General features: G+C 34.6%; 1 protein-coding gene across 4 annotated transcripts in view; it reads left to right on the top strand.

Annotated features, from left to right (window-relative positions):
- SEMA3A (semaphorin 3A) overlaps positions 1-27517 on the top strand; it is a 504012-nt gene that overhangs the window by 315855 nt on the left and 160640 nt on the right. For all 4 annotated transcript variants that reach the window (XM_082632321.1, XM_082632319.1, XM_082632318.1 and 1 more), the window contains 2 exons: positions 17535-17692; positions 22116-22178. In XM_082632321.1, the coding sequence (XP_082488447.1) occupies positions 17535-17692; positions 22116-22178 (221 nt within the window). The remainder of the gene's footprint in view (positions 1-17534; positions 17693-22115; positions 22179-27517) is intronic.

The raw sequence follows: 27517 nt of genomic DNA, 5'->3' as shown, positions 1-27517 counted from the left end.
TTGGATATACTGATCCAACCATAGGAAGAATCCTGCATAAGGAAAATGTTGCATGGGAAAGAGTGTTGATAGATAGGTCTTGAGTTGGAAGTATGAGGTCACTGGTTTATATCCTGAGGAGAAAACCTGGACATATTCCATGAAAAACAGCTGCTTTAGTAAAATGTAATGTCTTACACACAAGTGGAATTAAACTAGCTACTGTCATTTTAAGGATTCCACAACTCTCCAAGAGAGGTGGATGTTTGGACTCAAGCCTTTCAGATTTGCTGCTTCAGCACGAAAGTATAATTTTCCTTGAAATAAATCAATAACAAAAAAATACATTTCAGTCAGAGTATATACTTTATGACTTGAATTATTTACATTTATTGAGACATGACTTATGGCCCAGGATAGGGGCTATCTTGTATTTCATGTTTACTTGAAATGAATGTATATTGTATTCTTGTTTGGTGGAGGGTTCTACAAATGTCAACTAGGTCAAAATGGTTGACAATGTCGTTTAAGTTTTCTGTAACGTTGCTGAGATATATATATATATATATATATATATATATATATATACTATCAATTATTTGAAAAGGATTGTTGATATCTCTGAATATAAAAATATTTCTTTGTGTAGTTCTGTCAATTTTTGCTTTGAGTATTTTGAATCCCTCTTATTAGGTGAATAAACATTTTCTATTATTATGTCCACTTAGTTTTAAAAAAGTGTAGGTTGTTTTCCCCTGCCAGCTCTGTAGAACTTCAGACATCCCCCAAGATCATATTTGACTTTCACTGAGAAGTGTCTTCCCAACTATGGGAGTAGGGGAGTTGGGCTTGATTCCACCATTCTCTGAATCTCAGCACACCCCACCCACGCTCACCCTACCCCTCCTTTTTTAAATACCACTCTTATTGTTTAATATTTTTACAGGGATATATTATCATTTTAACAAAAAATAATGTTTAAAAACAAAAACATTACTCCTCCCCCCAGTTTCAGATCCTTATAAGTTGTGTTTCCTATAGCGAAGATAGTTACCGACTGCTGAGCCGCACCCCACAGGCCTGCAAGCCTGTAGTTGCCCAGCCTCCAGACCGAAGAAGAAACCCAGAGACAGTGACAGAGACATCAATTTATTGGACAGGGGATCTTTTTTTTTTTAATTTTTTTTATTAGTTTATGCTTTATAACAAAGTGAATCAGTCATACATATACATCCGTTTGGACAGGGGATCTTAAGCAAAAGAAGTTCTGGAGCGACACTCCACTATTTACAGCAGAGGGCAGGCAGGACATGTCTACAGTCTTCTCTACCAGGGGGAGGAGGCTACCATTTACAGAGGGAATTGACATCGGGTTGGCTCATCAGTTACCAGGGAAACCAGGAGCTGGGGCACGTCCCTCACAGCCCTTCAGGTTAACGAGCATCACAAGGGCAGATGTTTCCCTTTAATAAACTAGCAGGTGGAGCTGTTCTGGCCTAAAGGGCATGGGGCAGGCACGTTCATGTGAGTAGGGTGCAGATGAAGCAGGGACTGGTCCAGAGTGGATGTACAAACAGCAATAGGACAGTCATCTTGAGTGGCTGACCGTACACCAACCCCCTGGGATTGGGTGGACGCCAGCTGGGTCCTTTCCTTGCCTGGTGCCGCTCACGCCAATTTAAGGAGACCAGGTTCGGCAGAGCAGAAATTTTATTTGTTGATCAAGGTATGGGAAGGGAGAAAGACCCCTTCTGCGAAGGGGATGGAGGCGGGAAACTTTTAAGGGGTGGATATGTCATCAGAATTGCGGAAAGCGGGGCTTCCCTGGTGGTGCAGTGGCTGAGAGTCCACCTGCAGATGCAGGAGACACGGGTTCGTGCCGCAGAGCGGCTGGGCCCGTGAGCCATGGCCGCTGAGCCTGCGCGTCCGGAGCCTGTTCTCCGCGGCGGGAGAGGCCACAGCAGTGAGAGGCCCACGTACCGCAAAAGAAAAAAAAAAAAAAAAAAGCGTTAAGGGGTGAAGACTTACAGAAATAGCTGGAGCATGTGCAGTCCTTTGCACATGGCAGGCACTAATTGTACCTAGCAAAGTGCAGGTCCCCCATTTGAGCGGAGGTCTCAGGGTGGTAAGGAAGCAAAGGAAACCTTCCAATCCTTTGGGTCTTGTCTGCGCAGGCGCGGCCCTCGTTGTCAGATTGGAGCCGGTTCAGGGCGGTTGTCTGTCGCCATCTTGGCCCTGTCTGGCGGCTGCAGGTTCTGCGGATTTGCTTCTGTGGCGTCTGCCTTAGTTTCTGTTAAACTGGCACAGCTGTGGGCATAGGCTGACGGATTGTGGTGTGGGGAAAAGAAAGTAGATTAGTCTCTGTACTGGCGTGGGTCTCTTTCTGGGGACAAAAGGACCCCGTCAGAGAGCCCCAGGCAATTTACTGGTCGATAATTCAGCCTTCGCAGCTGGTCCCAGATGGAGCCCCATGCGCTGTCATGCTGCACCCATGGCTCCGGGGCCTGGCCTGGTGGAGATCCCTGACTCACAGGACCTGCAAAGCCACTGCACAGGGCGCGCGGAAGGGAAACAGGTAGGTTGACCTGGGGCCCGGCTGGGGAGATGCCAGGTTGGGCACACAGTAGGTGCTGACAAAGTGCTTAGGGATTTGGAAGCTTCGCCCTGCGCAAGCCTCACTGGAGATTTTGTACAGCAAATCCTTATCGTGCCAGGAGCAACACTCTATTTAAAGAGCATTTCAAGGAAGCCAGCTAGCACCCTCATAGTTAGGATTAGGGGTCCCAGAATTTGGTCTGTGTCTGAAGGGGCCGAGAGCAGGAGCTGGGCAGGAAGTACCACCCAAATGTGAGTTTTAGGCCTGACCGGACCCCTGCCTGCCTTTGAGAGCGGGCACTGTCCTCTTAGCTTGGGGTCTGGCTATCAGCTCATGCTGCCCATGAGGCTCACTTCCCCACCTGGCTGGCAGGGATGATGCTCATCCTTCAGAAAGGCCTGCCTGGCAGGAGGATCCTGAATGCAGTGGGTGCAGGAGGGAGGAATGGCTACATATGTGCCCAGAATTTGTCATCACTCATCTAAATGCCTGTTCGAGGTCCCCCCAGAGATTCTACTCACCCAGAAAAGCATCACAAGACAGAGGTGTCAGCTGATGGCTACACGCCGGCCTGTGGCTACAGCCCTGTGAGTGGCCATGAGGACCCAGCTGGCCTGAATACATGAGAGCAGCTACCCTCACCCACTGGGCCACCTCCAGGAAGACTCCCCACCCTCCCACCAGGACATATGGACACCTTTCCTGCCCTAAGGCCGATTATATATATCAGAGAATTGACTATATATATGTATATATGTATATATATATATATATATATATATATATATATACACACATATATATATATACACACACACATACATATATATAGGTGCCTGATATATATTACAATACATACAAAGTTTTTAAAAAATATACCATTTTACAAACAAATGAGTTGGCTGAAATGTACAGATATAGATATATTTTAAAACCAAGAAACAAAAACAAAAAAATGGTCTCTTGAAACAAAACAAAGTGAGTTTGTTTTATTTTTCAATTCTAGACGTATGATTTAAATTCTGGGAAATCATCCAAATTTTTTATTCAGACAATGGCTATTAATCAATTTTAGCTGAATTCGATATTAACTATTTGTTAAGTATGTGTTTCACTAATTTTATGGCCTTTCTCAGTGTTCTACTTAAATAGATCCTTTTTTTTTTAATTTGGAAATGTATATTTTTTTTACAAGTTAAAATTATACTAAGGAATCTACGGAAAACATGGGGTATTGTTATTACAGTACTGTTACTCTCCAATAATTAAAGGAATTGAAGACAACACTAGTGCACAAAGAGGAATTGGTCTGTACTCAGTTTTCAGAATAATTAGCCTAGGTAGATAATGTCTATGATTTCAAGAAAATTCCCCCCAAACTTTTTCCCAAATATTTTAACATCCCATTATTTATTCATGTTATATTTTTAATAATCGATTTCTGCCATTAATATGATAGCATCTCCCTGAATATTCCTTGAAAAAGAATGCTTTTATATTAAAAGGAAAAAAAAAAAGACTCAGTGTCATACAAGGTAGGCAAACATTGGGTTTAATAGAGTTTCCTTAAGCAAATGTCCTTACCTGCAAAAGTCTTCAATGTCTTAATTTGAAGTATAATATAATGATATATGTAGTATTCTCTCATGCTCGTTTTCTCATGGAATCCTTTATTCCATGAAGCATCAGAAGAAACTGTTGTTTTATAGAAATTTACCAGTATACCATCATTCATTCAGTCATCTACATGTATGTTTGCTTTCATTAGGCAAAGAGACAGGATCAACAGTTCTTAATATATAGATAACGTCAAGTAAACGTCACAGAAAATATTTTCTAACTTTTGTCTGGGATACTTAAGATTTTATACCTACATGCTTTTCCTGTTTAGTTTTCTGTTTACTAATCATAAGAAATATAGTAGAAGGTAGAAAGAAAATAAAAGACTTTATGATTAAAATTAAATTTCACTACAGTATTATTTTGAACGTCAACTAGAGTATTTAAAGAGGAAGTTCATGATAGAATTAATTAATTAACCAAAAAATACATTTAAGAAAAGATTGGCCACAAAAATAGTATAAGGCCAAGTATAAGAATCCATTTAAGCAGAGATTAAAACATGCACGTTTTTATTTTTTATGGTCTTTCTTTTGGGAAAAAAATAGGCATTTTTTTAATCCCCATTTTGTCCTCACATGAGTATAAGGTAAGAGTTCTAAAGTCAGTGATAACTCTGCTGTAATGTATATTAAATCAGTGTGTGTACTTTTTCTGAATGTTACAAGTCAACTACTGATAGTTCAAACGCTCTCTCTCTGATGTCTGCAAGGATGATAACCAACTGTACGGATGTGGATGATGTGCCTTTCCTGATAGAGCCTCTTTTGACTTAAAGTCTGTTGATTGCTCCTTTTGCAATAAGAGCATTTTCAACTACCTGAATCAAGACTTTCATAATATCACTTACTGGTTCTTGACAGCTAATGAAGTGTCAAAGCAGGGCTGATAAACTCCAGAGCCTATCAAGAGGACCAAGTGTAGCATTTTTTAGATTCTGATTTACTAAATGAGGTGGAAGTCATTATGTTCATCAAACAAACTCAACTATGAACTTTTAAACTAATTTCTTGATTTTTTTAAGGAGAAGTAATTTCTTCTTATAGAGTACTTAGAAATGGTAAAGCAACAGTTATATTGGGAAAAACTAGAAAATCTTTCTCAATTTTGTAATTATACTAGTTTCTACCACTTTTTGAGTTTTATCAGCATTGGCATTTAGCCTAATAAGAAACAAGTGCCTGTTTTAAATAACACCCTTACAACATTAATATAAAATTAAAATAAATTTTAAAAACCTTGGAAATCTTGTTAAAAATGCATTGCTGCTTAGGGACACAGCCAAATACATAACCTCAACTTTTAAAGCAAGTTTTGTGAGGTGGAAGTACATAAGTTGCTATTTTCATAACAATTGATTAATTTGAATAGAAAGTTAAAATATGTGTCTTTGAAGAAATAAATATGTTCCAATTTTAAGTATATAAAATTACTTTCTATTATTTAATCCGAAGTTTAGTGATAACAATATTGTTATAAAGACATGATCCACAAAGATAATCTATTAACTATTTACAAAATAAACAAGTATCAGGAAAATGAAAGTATTAAGATATCAGTGACCTTAGATAATGTTAAAGGACTCTAGTTGCTCACATTGAACTACTCCGAGGGTTTTATTAGGACTGAATAGCACTAACACACACTTTCTCTCCCTGCAGGTCTAAAGGCAAATTTTACCCCTATTATTCTCTGCATTCAGACTAATGGGAGTGTCTAATTTTGAGTGTGTATTGTGGCCAGCAGGGATTAAAGGGAGATCATGTTTCACTCTAAACGAGGTTTATTACTTATCATTCTAACATTGTTATTAGTGCTTTGTTTTGGTTTTTCTTTTGCTGTTTTTTTGAAAGGAAAACAACCACATTTCTTGATGAAGTATAGAAGGAAGTTTAAAAAGAACTTAAGCTGGGTTTTTTTTTGTTTGTTTTTTTTTTTGCCTACTCTTGAAAAAGAGGTAAATCTGGTTCTGAATTAGATGTTTATCTTGTGGGGATAAACGTCTCTGTGTCCTGTATTGGTCTGGAGAACCTTTAGTGTCTGCTGTCCTGTCCAGCCCAGAGATGTGCTTGATTTAATGGGCCCTGGGAGAGCGAGGATTTTCCACAAACAAGCTGGATTTTTAGCTTCGTCCTAGGGAATCACTTAGTTGTCCTTTGGGCTCTTAAACCAAACCTGGCTCACATTATATTTAATTTCAATCCCAGAACAGTTCTAAACACAACCCAATCTTGGAATACATTTACAGTAGAATGTTTTTGGAAAAGAGAATAGAATACTTTAAACTTGTCTCATTTTCTGTATAAGGTAAAATTCTTAAATTATTTTGTTTCTATACAAAATTAATTTTAGAAGTAATACTATCAGATAACTTTACAAAAAAATTATTTTGGCAGAGCAGAATATAGGAAAACTTAATTTTTCCCAAATTATCTACATAATAATCCTATTTACCCCCTTTTCATTTATGTATGTAGAAAAATTATATAATGTCAATGAATTGTTATGAACTAATTTCATTAGGGCATCTGACTTCCATTGCTTAATTAGTTCTGAAATGTGTTCACTTCAAAATTAAATACATTATTAGGGGAAAAATACTTGTGGAGTTCCATCATAAATAGGATATTATTGTCACTAAGATTAGAATGTCCCCAGAACACATTGTGTGGTTTCATCTAGAGACTCTTTTGAGTTCATTGATTTTCAGCACCATCCTCTCTCATCTCCCTCCTTCCCCTCTGCAGGGAAATCTGATTCCAACAAAATCGTTTTATAAGTAAGCCTGAAGCCTTCATGATCAAAATGTATTCATTCTAGTTATAGAGGTGGGACATGCCAAGTGAATGCCCTCCCTCCCCCCATCCCCCAAAAAAGACTATTAAAAAAAATCTCAGGTGAACAACTTCTATTTTTCAACTGACAAACTTAAATTGCATTTGTTTGTGGCACTCAGATACTATGTAGTTTAGAGAATGAAGAGACTAGGAGTAGTAAGGGCAGCAGGATAAATTATGAGTTATCTAACCCATATACACTATTATACATGATAAACATATCCATTTTATCCACCTAATTGGAAATCCATCCATTCATTCATTCAGTAAGCATACAGTAAACACCTTTGTCAGCCAAATCTGGGGTTTAGGTAATTCCTATCCCCGGCCACATACAGCTGCCTCTTGGATTTGGTTACTTGATTTATCCTTGGGAATATTCACATCATCTCCTGGACTTCCTTGTGACCTTCTTTCTCCCTCCCAGCTTTAAGAATTAAATAGATTCTTGTCTCAGTTACAAAGGGACACCCACAAACACTGAATTACATATGTTCTCTAGTAAGTTCACGCTTGGACATATCAGTTTTTGTCAGTGATTAAGGAAAACTTTTTTTGCTCCCATAAATGTGTTTTGGCATGGAAATAATGGAAAAATACTGATTAAATACTCAATTTATTTCTTCAGTAAAAGATCATTTGCTCAGCATTAAGGCAATTCAAATAAATCATTCTTAAGCAGTTTTTAAAAAATTCTTACAGTGGGCATATGCAACAGATAATGGGTGACTAAATGATTTATAACTATTTAATTCTCCATATGTGAATATTTTACACAGTTTTGTTACTGGAGAAATGAAATATTCAATTTGTAAGTATCAGAATAAGTTTGCTTTCTTTTAGCCATGTGGGGAAATGCTAGTTATTTGAAGAACACACTGAAACATATGCTGTGATGTATGTAAATGGAATGACCAAGACTGCCTGAAAAATCAAACTTTCGATTATATTAATCAGATAAGCGTCCTTTTTTTTTTTTTTTTTACTTCGCTAATGATACAATGCTTACCACTCATAGGCAATTAATGCACAGTTGCTGGTGAACTGATTGATGATGGAAACCTGCCTGTAAAGGAGCTTTACAAATAAGACAAAAGACAGAATCTAGAAACAAACCTTAATCCTAGATCACTAACCCATCACTTAAAGCACCAAATTAAACTGATTTGAATTGTAAAAGAAGTATCTACATTTCAATTCTAAATTTTTACTAATCATCTTGCACAGAAATGAGTGATCAGTTAAAATATATGTTTGTATTAATAATTTTTGTCCACATTGAAACATTTAGTTGATTTATGTAATAATGACATTTAAACTTTCATTGTTATTCTTCCAAGAAGTAAAAATTAACATTATGCATTAGTTATTTTGTAAATCGTTTCCAACTTTTTTTTTTTTTTTTTTGATTATATGCTTGTGCCCTAAACTTACTGCCATCAGTGATCAGGCAGCAAAAATAAGGAGAAAAAATTAAAGTCACAATTTTTTAGAAATTTATTTAGAAAGAGCATTGAACTGAGAGCTAGGAGACCTGAATTTAAACCTGGCCTCTGCAACTGTTAATGGTAGAGTCACTCATGCTCTTTTGCAAATGGAGGCAATCAGACTACAATCTAAAGATTCTTCTAGATCTCAAATTCAATAATTAATTATCTAGTTAATCATTTCCTCTACAGATAATTAGACCCATATGCCACTGTGGTAACTTTATATCTAAAAGAACTAAACACATAGTCTAATGCCCATGCAGGTAAATGGCATGCAGTTAATGCATTCATGTGTGTAATGGTCAAAGTGTGTGGGGCAGCAGAGGAGGGAAGTAATACCTACTAATTCTCAAGGTTTTCATAGGAGAGATGGCTTCTAACTGTACCTTGAAGCATGAGAACATGGAAAATAAACTAGAAGCAAGAGGGGGGGAGGCTAGATTTAGAGAAGAGTAAACTGGCCATTTCTGATAGAATTGTGGGAGCTTATAGAAATAGGCATAGAACAAGGTAGCAAAGGAAGATTAGGGACTGTGACTTTTTTAGGGAGACTGAGCGAAGGTGATAGTGGTGGGTGTAGGTGCTCTTTTTAAAAATAAAAACATTACATTTTTGAAATTGGCTCTGGTCAATTTTTATAATAATGCCTTGAACAATATGTTAAAATTGAGAGGAACTGAAGATAGGGGACCAGTTAAACTATTGCTATAAACTATAGCAATAAACTATTGCTATTGCAATAATTTCTGTGTTTAATGTTACTAAACAAAACTCTGAAAAACTTTATTCATATGATTATTATATATAAAATGACTATAGGAGTTCTTAGCACATAGAATTTTTTAAAATAGCCATTTTATAGCCACATTATAAATAATTTAGGGTTTAGATGGCATAATTTTATTGGTTATTTGAATGTAATATATAAGAAAATTTAGTCTATAGTCTGACATATAATACATATCACAATATTTACTTATTCCTAGATGTTATTACATTGACTTTTTCTGAGTTTTTGCTGTATTTTTTTAAAAAAAGGTGTTTCAAATACTATTTATTGAGACACTTGCTTCTATGTGCCAAGACTAGGTATATACCAGGAAAAGGTTCTAGGACTAGGAATACAAATATAGGTAAAAGCAGCATATTTTAACTCTAGAAAGGGATCCAAAAAGATAAAGCAGTGATTAACCTACATTATTACATGGTACTATTTCACAAAGGAAGGCATGATATACTGTCCCTTAGAAGGCTGGAGAATTCACAGGAGAGGCTTAACCTAGATCTTGAAATCTGAGTAGGTTCACACAGTAAGTGAACACGGAAACCATTGGGAGATAGACCACATTCTAAGCTGTGGTAACTATAGGTAGCGGACCATTGAGGTAACTGGAAACAATTCTACCCATGCATGTGTGTGTGTGTAAATATATGTATTTATAAGTCGTTATATATAGGTACATACACAAACACAATCTACTGGTGAACGAGCCCAAAAACGTGTGGAAAATACAAAGGGCTCAAATGATATGTTGGAAATTTCTAGGCAGGTTTTAAAGAGGCAAGTGATGTAATATCTGTGCTTTTAAGTTTGACCCATTCCTTGTTTGAATGAATATATTACTAAGAAGTTGTTATCGCTGTAGTTTCTTGAATGGGTGGGTGGTCTGTATCCTTAAACCTAGCAAGTTTCAGAATGTCTGATATTGCCTCTCTTTCTTGCTGGGTATAAACTTATTGAGTCACATATGTTTTCAGTTGGGTATTTGCACAAATTCCTTTTTTGTTTTCTGGCAAGTAATCTTGCTTTCAATAAGGATAAAGCCCACCTGATAACTTTCCTTCAATAGGTGACTGGGTTTTTATTCATGGATTCCAAATATATTCTTCCTTTATTTAGGAAGTTCTATAACTGATCCTCTGTAAGATTAGATTTTCCTGGAAGATGGTGACATTTCAATCTGCAGATATGTTTATTTTTAGATTTTATTTCCTATCTTTTATTCTTGTTATCTTCCCAGTCAATTTCATCTCTTTCAATGAAAATTTGATTTTGTTATTACTTAGTTTGGAACTTTGGCAACAAGACTCAATCCTCTCTTCTCTGTCAATTCCTCTTTCCTATGCTTTTCAATTGCATTTTGGTCAACTTTTTATCTCCTGACAGAGAGTGAGCTGGAGGAGTTCACTCTCTCACTGTTGGAGTATACAATTGTAGTTTTGACTTGAAAACAAGCTTCAAATTTTTTAATATATTTTCTTCTAGGAAAATATATTCTTTATTCTTTCATATTTTGGCGATTGGTGTGTGTCTTGTGAAACTCCATCAAAGACACTGTGGAGTAGTCTGGGGTTCACACCTTCTACTCCTGCCTTCACTGTAGTTTACCTACAGTGATTTCCTTTAGTAGAAGGATAATGCACAGACAATAAATATTGAGCATGTGTGTGTTATTAGAACAGTACTTGGCATATAAGTGTTTGTTATGATGTTGCTGCTGCTTTTTTACTTTAGCTGTACTTCTGCTTTTTATGGACATTTTCCAGTAATTTTATAGCCATATAGACTCCTACAGCTTGTTTATGTAATAAAGAATTTATGGATGGAAGGTTTGTGATTTGTTACATTTTAGTTACTAATTACATCGTACCTGGGATATTTGTTTTGTAGAAAGATTATTCTGGAGGCAGTGCATAACATGGCTTGTTGGAATAAACCTAGAAAGGAAGTTCTGTTAGAAGATAATTAGAATAATCAAGGGAAGAAATGATAAGGAATTGAAGTATGACAGTGGCAGTGAGGATATAAGCAAAAGCAAGTTACAGGAGAAATTATAGTGTTGAATAGAACTGAAGTGATGGAATGGGTCTCTGGGTGATGAGGCTCTGGTTTGTACAATTCTTTGGATGAGTGATACTTGAAACCAATTTAAAAATGTACGGAAAGGTGATGATGTAAATGGAAAAAAGAAAAGGGAGTGAGTTCTGATCAATTCCTGCAGACTCTGAGATATTTGTGCAATATGTAAATAGAGGTTACTAGTAAGCCTTTGTTTGGCTTTTGGGGGGAAAATCTGTCTTTGAAGACATACGTATGAGACGTCAAAATACTGCTAGTGACGAAAGCCATAGTTGTGGATAAGATTATACACAGAGTTATTATTGTATAAAAAGACCAAGTACAGAGCAAATAAAATAATGTAAATATTTAAGAAACACTTAACTAAGGTGAATTATGTGATAGTGAGAGGTAACCAAACTTCTCAACAATCAGTTCTTAGTGTTCTCCAAAGTATATTCTTATATTTCTCACTTTTTCTTTTCAATGATCATTCCTTAGTATTCTCAAAAATTCAACCTTCTTAGAGGTAGTGCAGAGGAGGACAGAGCCTGGCCTCTGGTGTCAGGAATTAGAATCTTGACTCTACATCTCACAAGCTTTATGACCTAGGATATTCCCAATATCTATCTGAGTCAATTTCTTCATGAGAAAAAATGGAAATGAAAATTTCCACCTCTAACTGTTGTTGTGGGCCTTACATAAATATACTGATAAATCATTCAGCAGTTTTTTTGGCACATAGTAGGCACTGAAAACTTATTTCCTTTGTATTTTCTCTTCTGTCTACTGGTTTTTATTCATGTCCTCTTACACTTCCGTGTAAGAAGGTTAAAAAACTAGTCGTCAATGAACAAAATAAAGTCAGAAAAATAAGGTGAATTTTCCCACAATATAACTTTATTAATCTCTAAAAATTATTCTTTATATGTGTTTTTTGGTCCTTTCTAAACTTTTTGCTGATTAAGTATGAAATGATAATGATAGTAAATAGCACTTGTTTTGTTGCTTTGTTTTTATAGTGCAACCTTTCCTTTCAGCCCTTATTTTGGTTTTGGAAATTTAAATAATAATCTAGGAAGCGATGAAATACAGAATCTCAAAATTTGGGGACCTTGATGAACTTTCCAATATTTACAAATATCTAGATGTGATTATCATTTAGTCAAAATATTTTGGCATCATATAGACCCAAACTTTGACTACTTTAAATAGGATCTTTGTTCTATGAAAAGGACAAAGTTCAAGTCATGGAAAAAGGACATAAGCCTAAAGCCATCATTGAATACAGGCAATTCATTAGAGTCCAGCAACTGGTGGGGTCCTATTACCTTTCATGCTATAAAACTTAGAGAAGGGAGGGTATTGAAGGGAGAGAGAAAGGAAGGAGGAGAGAAATAGAAATAGAAATGTCATGGAAGTCAGAAATATAAACAGGATGGCTGTTGTTTGGATTTGAGGTCAAGTGTACAGCAGTTCTCTATCCAACTATGAAAAAGTCTAGTTCTGGGCGGTCTTGCTTTCTAGAAAGCAGTATTGACTTTATTGCCTTTTTGAAATCTGATTCGATCATTGTAATATAATCATCTGTATAAATCTGTGCTTATCCTAAAGATAATCAGGATACCACAGGAACTATACAACTTTCTTATGTAGAGCTGAATCTACATATGTGATTTTGATGTAAATTTTGTCACCTTTTTTTCTTTTCATATATTAAATATACAAGAAGAGCATTAACTTATAAAATAATTTTCACTATCTTAAATAACATACTGATAGTGACTGCTAACAATGTCTTTTCCTTTTTCTTTATTCAGATAGAGCTACATTAGAGATCCTGATGAATTGAGGGGGGAAAGGCAAATCTGAAAATTTATAAATAAATAAGTATGATGAAAATGACAATTGACTCATTAGAAAAGAATCACAGTTCTTCTCCCATGATTATTTGATAGGATATTCTGATTAAAGAACAGATCAATTAAAATTTCTTTTCTCCTTTTGCTGCATGATATTAGATTTAAAAAATCTATCAAATGCACTTTATTTGTGTCTTGAACGTCATAAGATTCATAAGATTTTTTAGTATTACATCACAAGAGAATGCAATCTATTTATAATTGAAAACAGTGCTGCTTGAAATTATATGAATTGATTTTCCCTTCCAGAACATCTATACACTTATGCTTACTGTCTGCATTGTCTTATAGCCTGTCATAATAATAATGGTGATAATAGGTAGCATTTATTGAACACAAACTATTTGCTTGGCCTTGTAACCACTTTATCTTTCATTTTGTCATTAAGCAAATTATAGAAACACTAAATCATTTGGTGAATCTGGAATAAACCAAATGTTTGCTTAATTATCTTTCAAATTTAAGAATACATAGTTCATTAAGAGTGCTTGTCTGAAATGGCACTTTTGATTACAGTCCTACATTTACTTTTCTCTATGGTTGACACGGCATGTAGAAGTTGAAGTAATGTCTCAACAAGGGAAAAACTGAATTGCACCCAAGAAGAATTAGTGCCTTTGTATGCTTTAGTCTACTAGGATTCACCAAAGTCAAGCTGATTCTATAGAAATTTAGGTTTTTCTAAAATAACATTTGTTGTTGTTTGACTAAATGTGAACATAGGCAAGATGTAAGAAAGTAGTGGAGTATTAAACATCTCATATTACTGAATATTAATTTTAGTTCCAATACCAATTTGTGTAATGGTAAGATTTACATAACAGAAGCTGAAAAGAAACACCTAAAATTCTTTGACTCTAAAGGAGTAAAGTCAAAGTTGAAGTTATTTAATATCAATTGCAGCTGAACATGTCTACATATAGGGAAAATAAAATTATACATTTAAGTTAAAAATCATAAAGGAAAACAATATTTAAAAATGTGAAATCTAGACTTTGAGAAAAAAATCTCTGATTTTAACCTAGGTTTTTTCACCCTGAAAAGTGGTGAGATAATCTAAGCAATCCAGAATTTGCCCTGGCTGACTGCCAAGAAGATCTCAAAAAGGCTCCTCTCTCAGTTACAAAGCAATGTGTAAAGTCCCTGATACAGAGGAACATCTAAAGAAATAGCAGCAAAAGGAATGATGAGGCAAAATTAAGTACATTTGAAAGGAATGTAGAATAGCTGCTAACCTGTACTCCAGGAAAAATTGCCTTTTTGTTTAATGAAATGATCCAGCAGTAACATTTTTTAAAGTGTAGTTTGTTTCTAGAGTGATTTCACATGTAAATGACTAAAGACTTTCTCGAAGTTGTCGGTACCTAAACCAATAATTCTCCCTGAACTCAACCTGTAACATATTTTCAATTGTATGAATATTTTCATTGTTTAAAATTGTGATATAGAAAGTCATTATTTTTGCTATTTAAAGTTCAGCGTACAGAAACTGGCAAACAAAAAAAGAATACTGTTCTTAATATGACCATTACATTTAATATTAATGTAAATCAAGGAGCATAGTGCTCTTCTTATTTATCCCTTCACCATACAAAATTACTGATGTTAACAAGTTAGCACACTTGGTAAGATAGTAGAAAAGTACTTTTTTCATTCAGCTCCATCTGGACCCTAATTTCCTACTTGTAGTCAAGAAGATCAAACATATTAATATTTAACCTCTACTTATACAAACAGGTAATCTTTAACTGAGTGTTTACTATGCAAACTATTGCAGTAATTTTTTATGAATTATCTAATTTCACCTTCATAATAACTCTTGGGAGATTTATTATTAACCCCATCTTCCAGAACTCGAGGCCCAGGTAGTGTAAGGAACTTATGCTAGTTTACACACCTTGTACGTACTGAGGTGGTGCTTGTGTTTTCACCTATAACTGGACTCCATGTTCTATGGCTGTAGTAGTTGTCTTCCTATAACTTCTTCCACATTATGCTTAGACCTCTCTTACATGGTTTCTGTGCATTTCAAATTAAAATCAATCCTTGTGTCTCTTAAATGACCCTCCCAATTATTAATATCTCTATGTAATTTTCTTGGTTTAGACTCAGCTGGCTTTTTAAATTTTTTTAGTTTGCCTAGCTACCTATAGTTTAGTCTCTCTGGTATTAGGGTAGAGTTATAGCATTTAGAATTGGAAAGAAGAGTGAAGGTTAATCTAGTCTATTTGTTAAACAGATCTCTTTATACAACCATTCAGTGAATGAATGAATATATCCAGTGATACAGCCCCTGTCTCTGGTAATAGCCCTTTCCATCCTCACACAGCTCAGGGTGCCTGAAATATCAGTCTTACGTTGACTCTCTGTAGCATTGATCCTTTACAATCATTTCGTGAGAGGAATGGCATTTACATTCAGATATGTGGTGGATTCTCTGTTCTTTCTCTCTGGAGACTAACAGCTCTCATTTATTTCTGTGACTTGCATGAATGAAACTCCCTTGATCTATTTCTTCCTTCCCTCCTTCCTTCTATTCTTCCTTCCTTCCTTTCTTTTTTTTTTTTTTTTTTTTTTTGGTCAGAGGTAGAGAATAAGATAAGCCCAGTATTGTACTGTTTCTCATGAAGAAATTAGAAAAGCATCTTTTAACAATTTATTAACAATTAATTCTTGTAATTTTGTGTGTAAGATGGGTAGGTAGGTAGGTAGATAGATAGGCAAGCATTCAGTTTAATATTTATGGCCTGCTAATATGGAAAAGAAACCATGTGAGTTGTGGATGATGAGCTATTAACTATATATCTCCTTACGTGAGGGAATGTTAATTCTGGTAGGTAAGTCATTTATAGGAGTGATTGTAATAATTGACAGTGTGATGCAGATTATGAGTAATTCAAGCAAAATATTACAAGAAATTAATTCTATGAGAATTCTTAGGGATCGCATTTGAACTAGCTTGGAAGAGTGATACTATTTTCTCTAGGTGGCATACAGTTGTAGATGTCCGGAACAATGGCAGGAAAGGCTAATAAGCGGATGCCCACAGAGCACGTTTTCCTGGAGGGTTGTGGACACGAGAAAGAGTACTGAGGTGGGGTCTAAACGCAAATGGTGTTGATCTGACCTTGAAGGCTAAGTTAAGGAGTTTGAACTTTATTCTCTATTAAAATAATATTTTTGATAAGATGGAAAAGGCAATAAGAGAAATAAAGCAGGCAACTTTCAAATGACTAATGTCCTGGGATAGGGCTGGGACATTGAAGCAGAAGGGTCTTTATTTTGGCTTCCTCTCCTTGGAAGGCACATTCTACATTTTATGAAGGCTGATGAAAAGGTTCTATGTGTGCATGGTAAAAATCTGAATCATTGATTCAGGACACATTTCTGGAGACTCCTCAACATTTCTTTCCCATGAGAGATGGGTTGTGGTGGTATGTGTGTATGTATATATATATAAACCTAACTTCAATTGAAGCAGATAAAGAAAACCTCTTTGGTGATGATCAGCACTTACCTCTCTAGTGCAAAGGTGGACTTACTGTTATTTCTATCTGAAGATGTTTTTCTCACTTAAGGTGTCGGTCTAAAAAAGTTCAGTATTTGCCTGTTCACAGCAAAAGCAAATTGGAAATCAATAACAAACTGAAAAATTGGGGTCATATAGTAAAATTTATTTAATTCAGTGTTTTCATAAAAGCCTAACTCAGTTTATCTATTACATACGTCAGTTACAAAATATTGCAAAGGATTTAGATGGTGAAGTTAATGATTTAATGCTCAAAAAGACGTAAATAAAAAGAGGCCTCAAACAACCTAGGAGGTTAAACAATGTTTTCCCCACACTACCTCTGCTCTGTTGGCCCCTATGTTTATCCTTCTAGCAATGACTTGGAGCAAATGAAACCACTTGAACAAATCTTAGTAAAGTTAAAGACATTTTGTATACAAAGTGACCATCATAATCTATTACTACATGCAGAGATTGTACCAGCCCAATTGTTTGGACAAGGTATTTTCTCCTTTCTTCTGTAGGAGTGTGTGGTCTTGAATATGAAATCAGCAAACTAATGGGAGTATAACTCCCACTTCAATGAAATGTAAAGAAGTCCTGTATATTTTTTAGTACCACAAAGAATAACCACTGATTGGTAACTACAGCAGGCAGTAGCCACATTACCATGTACCAATAGTCTGTGCTCATATAGGACCTCACGTTAACACCCAATGTCTTGCTTTGTTACCTTGCAGAAATGTTGGAATCCAACAATGTGATCACTTTCAATGGCTTGGCCAACAGCTCCAGTTATCATACCTTCCTTTTGGATGAGGAACGGAGTAGGCTGTATGTTGGAGCAAAGGATCACATATTTTCATTCAACCTGGTTAATATCAAGGATTTTCAAAAGGTATCTTTATTCTCATATATGTACTATAATTCTTTTGAAACAATTCAAGTTATATAGAATTTTCTAGCTATTTAACAGTGTGACAGCTGAAAAAAATTGTTTAAATATTTTATCTTTTCAGACACAAATAAAAATAGTGCACTGATCTGACTATCACAAATCAATGGATGCAGTAAACCGTCAACACTATCAGGGAGGAAACTGTAATATTTTCAGTGATCATTATAAGAAATACTAACTTTAGCTTATTCTTCCACAGTTGTGTCATTTTTCCTGCATAAAATTAAATACCTAAAGCATTATAGAAATATATCATAATTGACTTCATGTACTAGGTATATATATTTATATATAATTTACATATCTCTCTGTATTGCCAGCACTTGCAGAGTTCATCAGTCATCATACACATGCCTCATCTGAATGTCCCCTGAGTTTGGAAAGTTTATTAGAACACAGGCACTCTCATTCATTTACATATTGTCTATATCTGCTTTCATTCTACAATGGCAGAGCTGAGTAGTTGTGATAGAAATCATCTGGATCACAAAGCCTAAAATATTTACTATCTGGCCTTTTAAACAAAAAAGTTGGCCAAACCCTGATCACAAAGATTAGTTTTCAGTGTCAGGTTTTTGCAAATATGGACATTTAGACACTAGCCTTCTATCAGTATTTTTAATATACTTTATTGTGTTTCTGGATTATTTAATTAATAAGCTATACAGTTTGGAAAATATGGGTTGACAGATGAGTGGAAATTGTGCTACTGAGTCTATATGCTGTATTCTAAGTCAAACATTTTTTTTTCAGTCAGTATTTCCTGTCAATTCTCTGAGGAACAAAGATCTTTATGCAACAGCTTTCCCAAGAGTGATAATATAACATGCTTTTTAGGGTGCATGCACTTCAGTGTGTGTGTGTGTATATATATATATATATATATATATATATATATATATATTAGTTTTGCTGCTTCTTAACACTCAGGGTTTTAAAGTCATGTGCCTCAATTTCTTATAAACTGTAACATATTGGACAGTTATTTTTACAAAGTAGCAGAATTGTAAAAAGTTTTTTTTCTGGTTGGAGAATGTTTTGGGATAAAGTGAAGATTTAATTTCAGGGCTGATTCATATCTCTAATAGAGTATACCGCTAAATCTAAGACTTTTACTTTTCTTCTATTACCCAAACATTAAAATTCTGACTATATATTAAGAGATTTGATTCATAACATATAGTCAAATAAAATGGCAATGCCCTTAATGATATATTTTGGAATTAAGATATAATATTTAAAAATCACCTTGGATATTTCTTTTTTTGATTTTTCAATATATTAGATTTTGAAGCCTCATCAGATTAACAATATCCCTAAGGTTATCTATATTATCTAAGAAAACTGATTATCCATTGTTTTTTCTGAAATGATAAAAATATTTATCTTAGCATCTTTTGTAAAGGTCAAAAAATAAGCAAGTTTTTGTTGTTTTAGTGAAAGACAATCATCCTTTATAAAATGAATGAAAAATCTAAGATGATTAGGAAAACTACATATTTTAATAATAGGAGGTTATATCAGTTCAAATTTTCAGTGTTTATAGACATTTCATCATTTTATGAAATCCATATATATGAATATATGTATGTACTTATTATATCTATGTATCTATTGTATATATCTGTGTATCTATAAATAGAAAATATTTGAGCACATCTCACCTCAGGATATATGTTTAATGTATTCAACATTTTTTTCTGAATAAATATTCTTAATTTGGTTTATATATTCAGTTGGCTCTAAGATTGAAAAGAACTAAATTGTCATATAAACAACCTACTATTTTATAGGTAAGAAAAATCCTAGAGACGTTTGTATGCCCAGGATGCATCACTTGTAATAAACATATACTGAAATAATGTGTTAAATAAAAGGTGACTTGCCCAGTGTCACAGTGTTCTTCTTATAGGCTCTTGATTCAAATCATTATTCTAATAATGGAAGACATATTTCTAATTCTAAAGCATTTGTTTCAACATATTATTTAATTTTAATTATATCACACTCTTTATAAGGGTAAATACAGTTTACTTAAGGATTATATCTGTTGGTCTATATTGTCTATTTTTAACCTATATGTAATGTTATTCAACAACTTTTTCCTAAGCATCTACTACTGTGATAAACTCTATAGGGGGCATTAGGGTATGTCATCAATAATTCTTGAGGAACTTACAAGATAATACTAAAGATGTATGAGCATAAAGGTAAATACTAGGCCAATCCCTGTTAGAGACAAAAACACAGTCTCAGGCTTGGAAGGACCATGAAAAGATTCTTGGCCTTGGTAAAGGGCTCAGTCTCCTTAAGGCATAAATGCTTATTCGATAATGAGTAAGGAGAGCTACCATGGGTAGATGTATAGAAGCATAAAGAAGGGAAAGTCTAAAATAGATCATGAAGTACTCTGAATATGAGGGTAAGAAATTTAGGCACTGTTAACTAAGAAGTTTTTGAGCAAGAAGAAAAAATATCAACAGGTTAACAAATCTAACCAAAAGGTAGGAATTATTCTTCATGGAAATAGATGCTATTGGAAGGACAATTTATATATTTGTTCCATTGACTTATAGTTATTCTCATTAAATTGCTTTCCAAAAGAGCACTTTCTACACCAGAATTTATTTTACTCATGCCAGATTTTTAAGCTAATATTTTTTTACCCTGATCTGTAACAAGTTGGGAATATACACCCCTCTAAATATGAGAGAATTTAGCATGAATGTTAGCAAAATTACTTTTTATTAATATTTGTTATAAGAGAGAAATCACAAAATGAGGCCCATGTTGTGTCAATGCTGATAATCAAGAGCTAGGAGACTATGAGAAAACAACCTGCCCTTTTCAATTTAAAAAGTTATCTGTTTTAATAATCTGTGAGTTTTGCACAATCTAGCTGGAAAGCTGAATATACAGTCAATAAATCTTAGCTCTTCTATATATTATTTTTGTGTCCCAGAGAAAATTTATATTTGATCCTCCTGTGTATGTTTTACTTTACATACATAGACACACACGAAAAGAAAAGTACATGAAAAGGAAAAGAATACAAAAATTAAGAGCTTCAAATGGTAAAAATAAATGTATGTCCAAAAATTTTTAGGGCTTTTTATTGTGATATGGACCTGAAATGCATTTGCCATGTCATCATAGGTTATTTCAATATGTCCTAAATTCTTGTTTATAAATGTGTTATATTTTGCTTTTTAATTCCCTAGATTGACTATCACAGCCTTTGCCCAAGTTTATGACCATTTATACTGAATTATCTAGAGGTTCCCAAATGAATGATAATCAGTCATTTCAAGACTAAAAGCTTTCTAGCAGACATGGATGATTAACTGCCATCATCTCTGGATTTTTCTTTTACATATGACTTTTTTTTTCCCTGAAATTAACTAATGTTACCAGAAAAGAAAGAGGAATAAAAAAAATTCAAAGTGCTCTACTCCAGTACAGATAGGAGTCATGGGAATCGCTCAGGGGACTGGAAAATTTTATATTAAAATTTAGATAAGGGTATTTGAATTAATATTATTGAGGGAAATGCATCTACGATCCTCTAAGCCATGAGTCATGCCTTGATTTATCTACCACTGTCACCTGATTTATCTACCACTGTCACTGTATTCAGACAATACAGGAACCTCTGGAAAGATGAAGACCAAATATCAGGGATGAAAATACAGTTATTACACAGTTAGTCTGAGTTTTGCCCACAGTGGGGAAGGTGATTTTTTTTTTTTAGAGCTATCTATTTGCTTCCTCATTTCCTCCTTTATCTCCTGAAATTATGTAGTGCTACTCTTACCTATTTTCCGTGTCCCCCAAAAAATTCCTTTCTAAAATGGGTTTTTCTAACCCTGTCAGTTGCTCATTCTAGCATGTCATGCTGAGATTTGAATGACAGAAATGGATCCAGAGCACCTGATGTCAAAATTTCCAAATCACTATTTTATGATAAAGACCAATTCATTTAGAAGACTGCAAGCCACATTCTATGCTTATTTCTATCTCTCTTCACTAGATTCTCACGTGGTCTCAGGATGATCTCCCTTTCCCAACATGCATTACAATTCTTTACATTGCACACTGCTTACATCTACTGACTACATAAATTTCTGTGTTGCTCAACTTTCATTTATACAGCAAAGCCTAATGGGTAGACAGAGAGTGAAAGATGTTAAGTTCATGCCAATTAACTGATGCCACTGCAAAGTCTAAACTAAGAGGTTCCTGCCACATAATGCTTTATGGAACTTTCTTTATCTCAGTTGCTCCACTTGTTCTAACAGACTATAAGGTTGGATCTCTTAGAAAGCTTAATTGGCAGAAAATAATGTTTCTTCTCTGCCCTTAGATTGTGTGGCCAGTGTCTTACACCAGAAGGGATGAATGCAAGTGGGCTGGAAAAGATATCCTGGTAAGTATCAATCTACTAAGTTATTTTAGTAATTGCATAAGGCATTTCTCTATCATCATTTTTGCTCAGTGTTATATTAAACACCATTCTTTGCTTCTGGACTTAGAAACAAATTAATGATATTTGATTTTGAATATTGACATTTTTATGTAAAGCATTGAAAATCTTATGTAAAGCAAGTGGGTAGAAAATGACAATACACCTGAATAAAGCAAAAATGTGTTCCTTTTGATGATTTATATACACAAAAGGTAATTAACATTTTTAGCGTATGTACTTATACTCAATAAGTCAACTTATTTGTGCAGATTTGTTTTCATGTTAATTCCTCTTGAATTCCTTTTGAATGAATTGAAATTTTTCTTCTTCTGAGTCATCATGATTAAATTCCCCTCCTTTCCATTTCATTTTATGCATTTTCTTTCTTTTCCTTTCCCCTTCTTTCCTTCTTACATTTCTTCTTTTTTCTCCTTCCTCCCTTAGAACTTCTCTCTTCCCTTCCCTCCTTCTTTCTCACACTTCATGCACTTATTCCTTAAATAAATATGGATTGAGAAATGACTATGCAACAAACATTGTCCTGGGTACTGCGGACAAAAGATGAGTGAATGGCAAGCAGTCCCTACACTGGTTTTACCACTGTTAGTAGGTAGAGGCCATTTTTCCTGAGGTAAACTTCGTCAGTAAAATTAGGTGGGCCGCTGGTTTGAAGTATAGCCAAGGATCTGCACAGATCATGAAAGGCAGTTATAATCATTTAAATCAATAAGTTAACATGAATTCAGGATTTTAAATATAATTTGTACTATTTTATGTCTTATCAGATATTTTTGGATCCAAAACACAAGGAAATAAGTTTAAAAGTTTTGTCTCTATATTATTAGCATTTAGAAGAAATTTATTCTATGTGCATAAAGACATAAATCAACTTGTATGTATGTATATAGACATATAGATATTTTCAAGGGACAGTCTGATTGGTGGCAGCTGCCTAAGATGATGTGTAGGTTTAGAAGGATTTAGAAGTGAAATCGGAGTTCATGGAAAAGAATGTCTCAATCTGGTAGCAGAGTTGGCTACAGGTGAAGGCAGATAAAGGAGCACAAAGCACAGGTATCTCCCATCCATGATTAATACATATCAGCAAACATGGGAAATTCATCCTTAAAAATTTCAATTTAAATAGTGATTACAAGTCACATTAAACCATAGTACAGTAAACATTTTTCTGATTATGTGAAAGTGGACAAAAAATTCTGTTCTATCAAATTTTATACTACCCAAGTTAACACATAGGTTGGGATGATTGAAAAGGAGTAAATAGAAAGAAAAATGAAGTAGGAGTCCAAAGAAGTCAAGAATTTTATGTTGATTCCCCACTGACTCATTAATTTTACTTGAGTAAGTACCTTAACTTTTGGGGGGTTTTAGTATCTTATCCATTAAATGGGACATTACACATTTTGCAGTTGTGAGAAAGAAGTTCAATAGATTTTGTGAACATTATTTAGAAGTAGGTAATATTGCATAAATGTAGGCAAAAAAATATGACTGAATACACAAAAATTTATTAACATCAAAATGCTATATTTACCATTAACAAATTACGTTGAAAGGCTTCAGTGTGATAATAACTAAGGATGGAGAGAAATGGAGGTTTTACCTGTGTACAGCCGTGACTTTTAAAAACAGATTTTTTTTTTTTCTCTTTCTGTTAAAGTATAACAGGTGAAGACATGGAAACTTAGAATTACTGAGAATTCTATCCTATGCCAAGTACTTTGATAATTTAAATAGTATTTTATATATGTAGTTTTAACAATAATTTTGTCAAGTGGGTATCATTGCCACCGTTTTCTTAAGAAATATAATGATTCAGCATATTCATTCAGAATTGTTTCATTCAAAAACTTTGGAACATTTTGAGTACTATGCTAGAAGTCAAGATCAAAATTTTTGTGCCTCTGCTGAAGTTTTTGGTGTTGTGTGGCATGTATGGATTTGAACTTAGCTATTAACACACAGATAATAAGCAGTAGAGATTCAAATAAATAAATACCTTACCTATTCTGATCTTTTTAAGCGTGTGGATGTAATAATAACCAGCTCGTGACATTCTTGTAAGACTCAATCACAAATGAAATTATTACATAGACTGTAATGCATGATACAAAATTAACTATTAGTATCTGTAACAGAGTTGCTTAGACAATTTCTAAGTGAAAACATCATTAATGAAATTTGTTTGGTCCTCTCTAATGAACATGGCCACTGTAGTGTGGAACTGTTCTGAATTCAGTTCCATCTGAACACTGAAGATAATAACCATACTTATCTGGCAACTTATCTGGATTTTGTAAAAAGCACTGAGCCAAGTACTGAGCATATTTCAGTTGCTAACATAGCAGATATTCTTTTGTGTTTGTGGTTTCCAAAATTCACCTCAGTACATTTCCCTTATCTTCTATGCCTCTCGCCTTGCCTCCCCTGCTCCTCTCCCTCTTCCTCTCCCTTCCCTTCCCCTCCCCTCCCCTCCCCTTCCCTTCCCTTCCCCTCCCCTCCCCTCCCCTTCCCTTCCCTTCCTTCCCTCCCCTCCCCTTCCCTTCCCTCCCCTCCCCTCCCCTTCCTTCCCTCCCCTCCCCTTCCTTCCCTCCCCTCCCCTCCCCTTCCTTCCCTCCCCTCCCCTTCTCTTCCCTTCCTTCCCTCCCCTCTCCTTCTCTTCCCTTCCCTTCCCTCCCCTCCCCTCCCCTTCCCTCCCCTCCCCTTCCCTCCCCTTCCCTCCTCTCCCACTCCTGCTCCGCTATTAATACTGAACACAGGGATTCTGGTGATAGCCCAAACACAGTTATTTCAGCAGCTGCAATAAAGTCAAGATCCCCACAGTGCCCTGTGAATAACCTTAATCATGACCTCAGAGGTTTCCTCTCTAAGAAAAGCAACTTTATTATATTTTTCAGGCGTACTGAAAATGCTTATGGGTTTGATAGAACTAAATTAAAAGGAGCTAAAACATACGGTGTTTGCTAAGTCTGATACAGGGTATTAATGGCACCTCATTATTTCATAACACCTTTTAATAAGGATTCTGAAAACTTATAAATTACATCTTATATATTATGTCAGAGATAGATAATTATGTGTGCACTGAAAGATGTAAATTTTTCAAAGTTTAACAGTATGGAAATATTAGTCATACAGATCTTAAGCCAGCTAATTAATGTAACCTGATAAAATGCTCATGCTTTTGTTACTCCTCTACATTCTACATTAAATCAATTCAGTCATTGTGAATTTTTATTTTTCTTTGTTAACACTTATTTAATGAAAACAACAATTTCCATATATTTTAGTTCAAAGAAAAATGTATTTTTCCTTTAGCTCTTAACACTAAACACCAAATACTAAAGTATATTTAAATAATAAAATATATTTTGTACTATTTTTCTGGTAACCCATCTCATTCCTTTAATATTGCTTTTCATTGACTGTTATGCAAAATACATTTTGTGCATTTAAAATGCACAAATTTTATTAAAATTTATTTTACTTTTCAGGAGACCTCACTTATGTATCTCAATTTACATAACTAATTTAAATAGGATACATGGCATTTATTGGTTATGCTTGGACTTTAACATACAGATGCATTTTTTTTCTTTCTTAATATATGATTTTAGAAAATAGCAAATAGTTGATTTATTGGGATTGTAACATTTCTTCCTTGATAAATATAAAAAATAGAATTAGTATTTTTACCAAAAACTTCTTAAATAACCACTTAAAAAGAAAGATTAAGGGTAAAGAGGTTTTTTTGGTTTTTTTTTAAATTTTCATTCAACACCATATTTGTGAAGTGATACATGGACAGTTTGAAGGAAATTCTGCACTCTCTTGAGTAAATAATATTCAGCTGTGACCGATGGACAGTAATTCAAAGACCTCTTGTGATGCTCAAAACCACATGAATGAGGCCTTGAGTGTTTTTTGCAGCCATCAGGACTTCAACATAGAATTGTAACCAAAATAGGAACTGACCTGAACATTTATAGAAAAGTAAACTAACAACCTGCTTGAGTGCTCTCCGTGGTTTCTAGAACCCAAGTTTACCCTTTTCCTACTGGTTTTAGTGTTTTCTCTAAATGTCCTCTGCAAGTAAATCTCCTTTAAACAAACCATCTGGGAGGAAGTGCTGTCTTCTTGGTATTAGATTCAGATGCAAGAATACAATAGGAAAAGCAGGACAAAGACACTTGTTGTTTTTATGTATCTTGAGAGTAGGTCATTTTTAAGTCCGGTTAAGATGGTCAACATGGTACAGCCACCCGGCAAGTCAGGATATGCCACTTGATGGAACCTACATAGTTCCTGTGTCACTAAGTGTAGCATTATACAGAAAGTATTCCCCATTCTCCCAGGCAGCTGGGAAGATACAAACCATCATTTCTCACAGCTCAATTTTGCATCATACATATATATTAAATCAGCTGCTGGGATTTGAGCAACTAGTCCACAATAAAAGGACTTTGTGGTAAGAGGGAATCTACAGCCTAAGACATATATAGTCTCTCTCTTTCTTCATATATACATAGATGGAGAGAAAAAGAGAGAGAGAATACAAATGTGCCTTAGGCTGCTGATAATGGCATTTCTGACAATAAGATTACTCTAAACGTATTTTTTTCCAGAAGTGAATATGCAGGATATATATACTACCGTTGCCTTCTTTTCTTGGTGTTGTAAGTTCTAAACATTTACATTGTTATGATATTTTTATATTAGAGGAGTGAAATGCTCATGAACTTTTCCATTGTTGTTACTTGAGAGTTGTAATTTGAAAAAAAATTACATGATATATATTATTGTACAGATACCCTCAATAAGGACATAAATGCAATCCAGATATCTCTATTCTGACTGCTATTAGCCGCATTTACTTTTATTTTTGATATTTTTCTGGTGCTTAAAATCCACTTTGTATTCACAATAACATTTCTATTGAGGGATTAACTTCCTTGACCCTGTTTTGCAAATGAAAACTGAATACATGCTAAGCTGGTAAAAGAATCTGTTTCGAATCAATAGCTCTCTGAATCTTCTTTGTTTATCCTACTAAACCATCTCTCTTTGTACTAAGTTTCAGTAAAACCAAATGGCAACCGTATGACTATTAGAAATATTTTGAACATCGTTGGAAATCAAAATTTCAACCATCTGAGATGAACAAAAAGAACCAGATTCTCATAAAATTGCTCTTGTTGGATACATTTCAAAGTGCAATATCTTGCACCTGAATTTTGGGACATTTTTGCAGTTCTTGAGAGATTTATTTTTATATTTTT

Source organism: Mesoplodon mirus (assembly GCF_964341445.2).
Source record: "Mesoplodon mirus genome assembly, chromosome: 9".
In the NCBI taxonomy this organism is placed as follows: domain Eukaryota; kingdom Metazoa; phylum Chordata; class Mammalia; order Artiodactyla; family Ziphiidae; genus Mesoplodon; species Mesoplodon mirus.
This window is presented reverse-complemented; position numbering and strand designations above follow the sequence as displayed.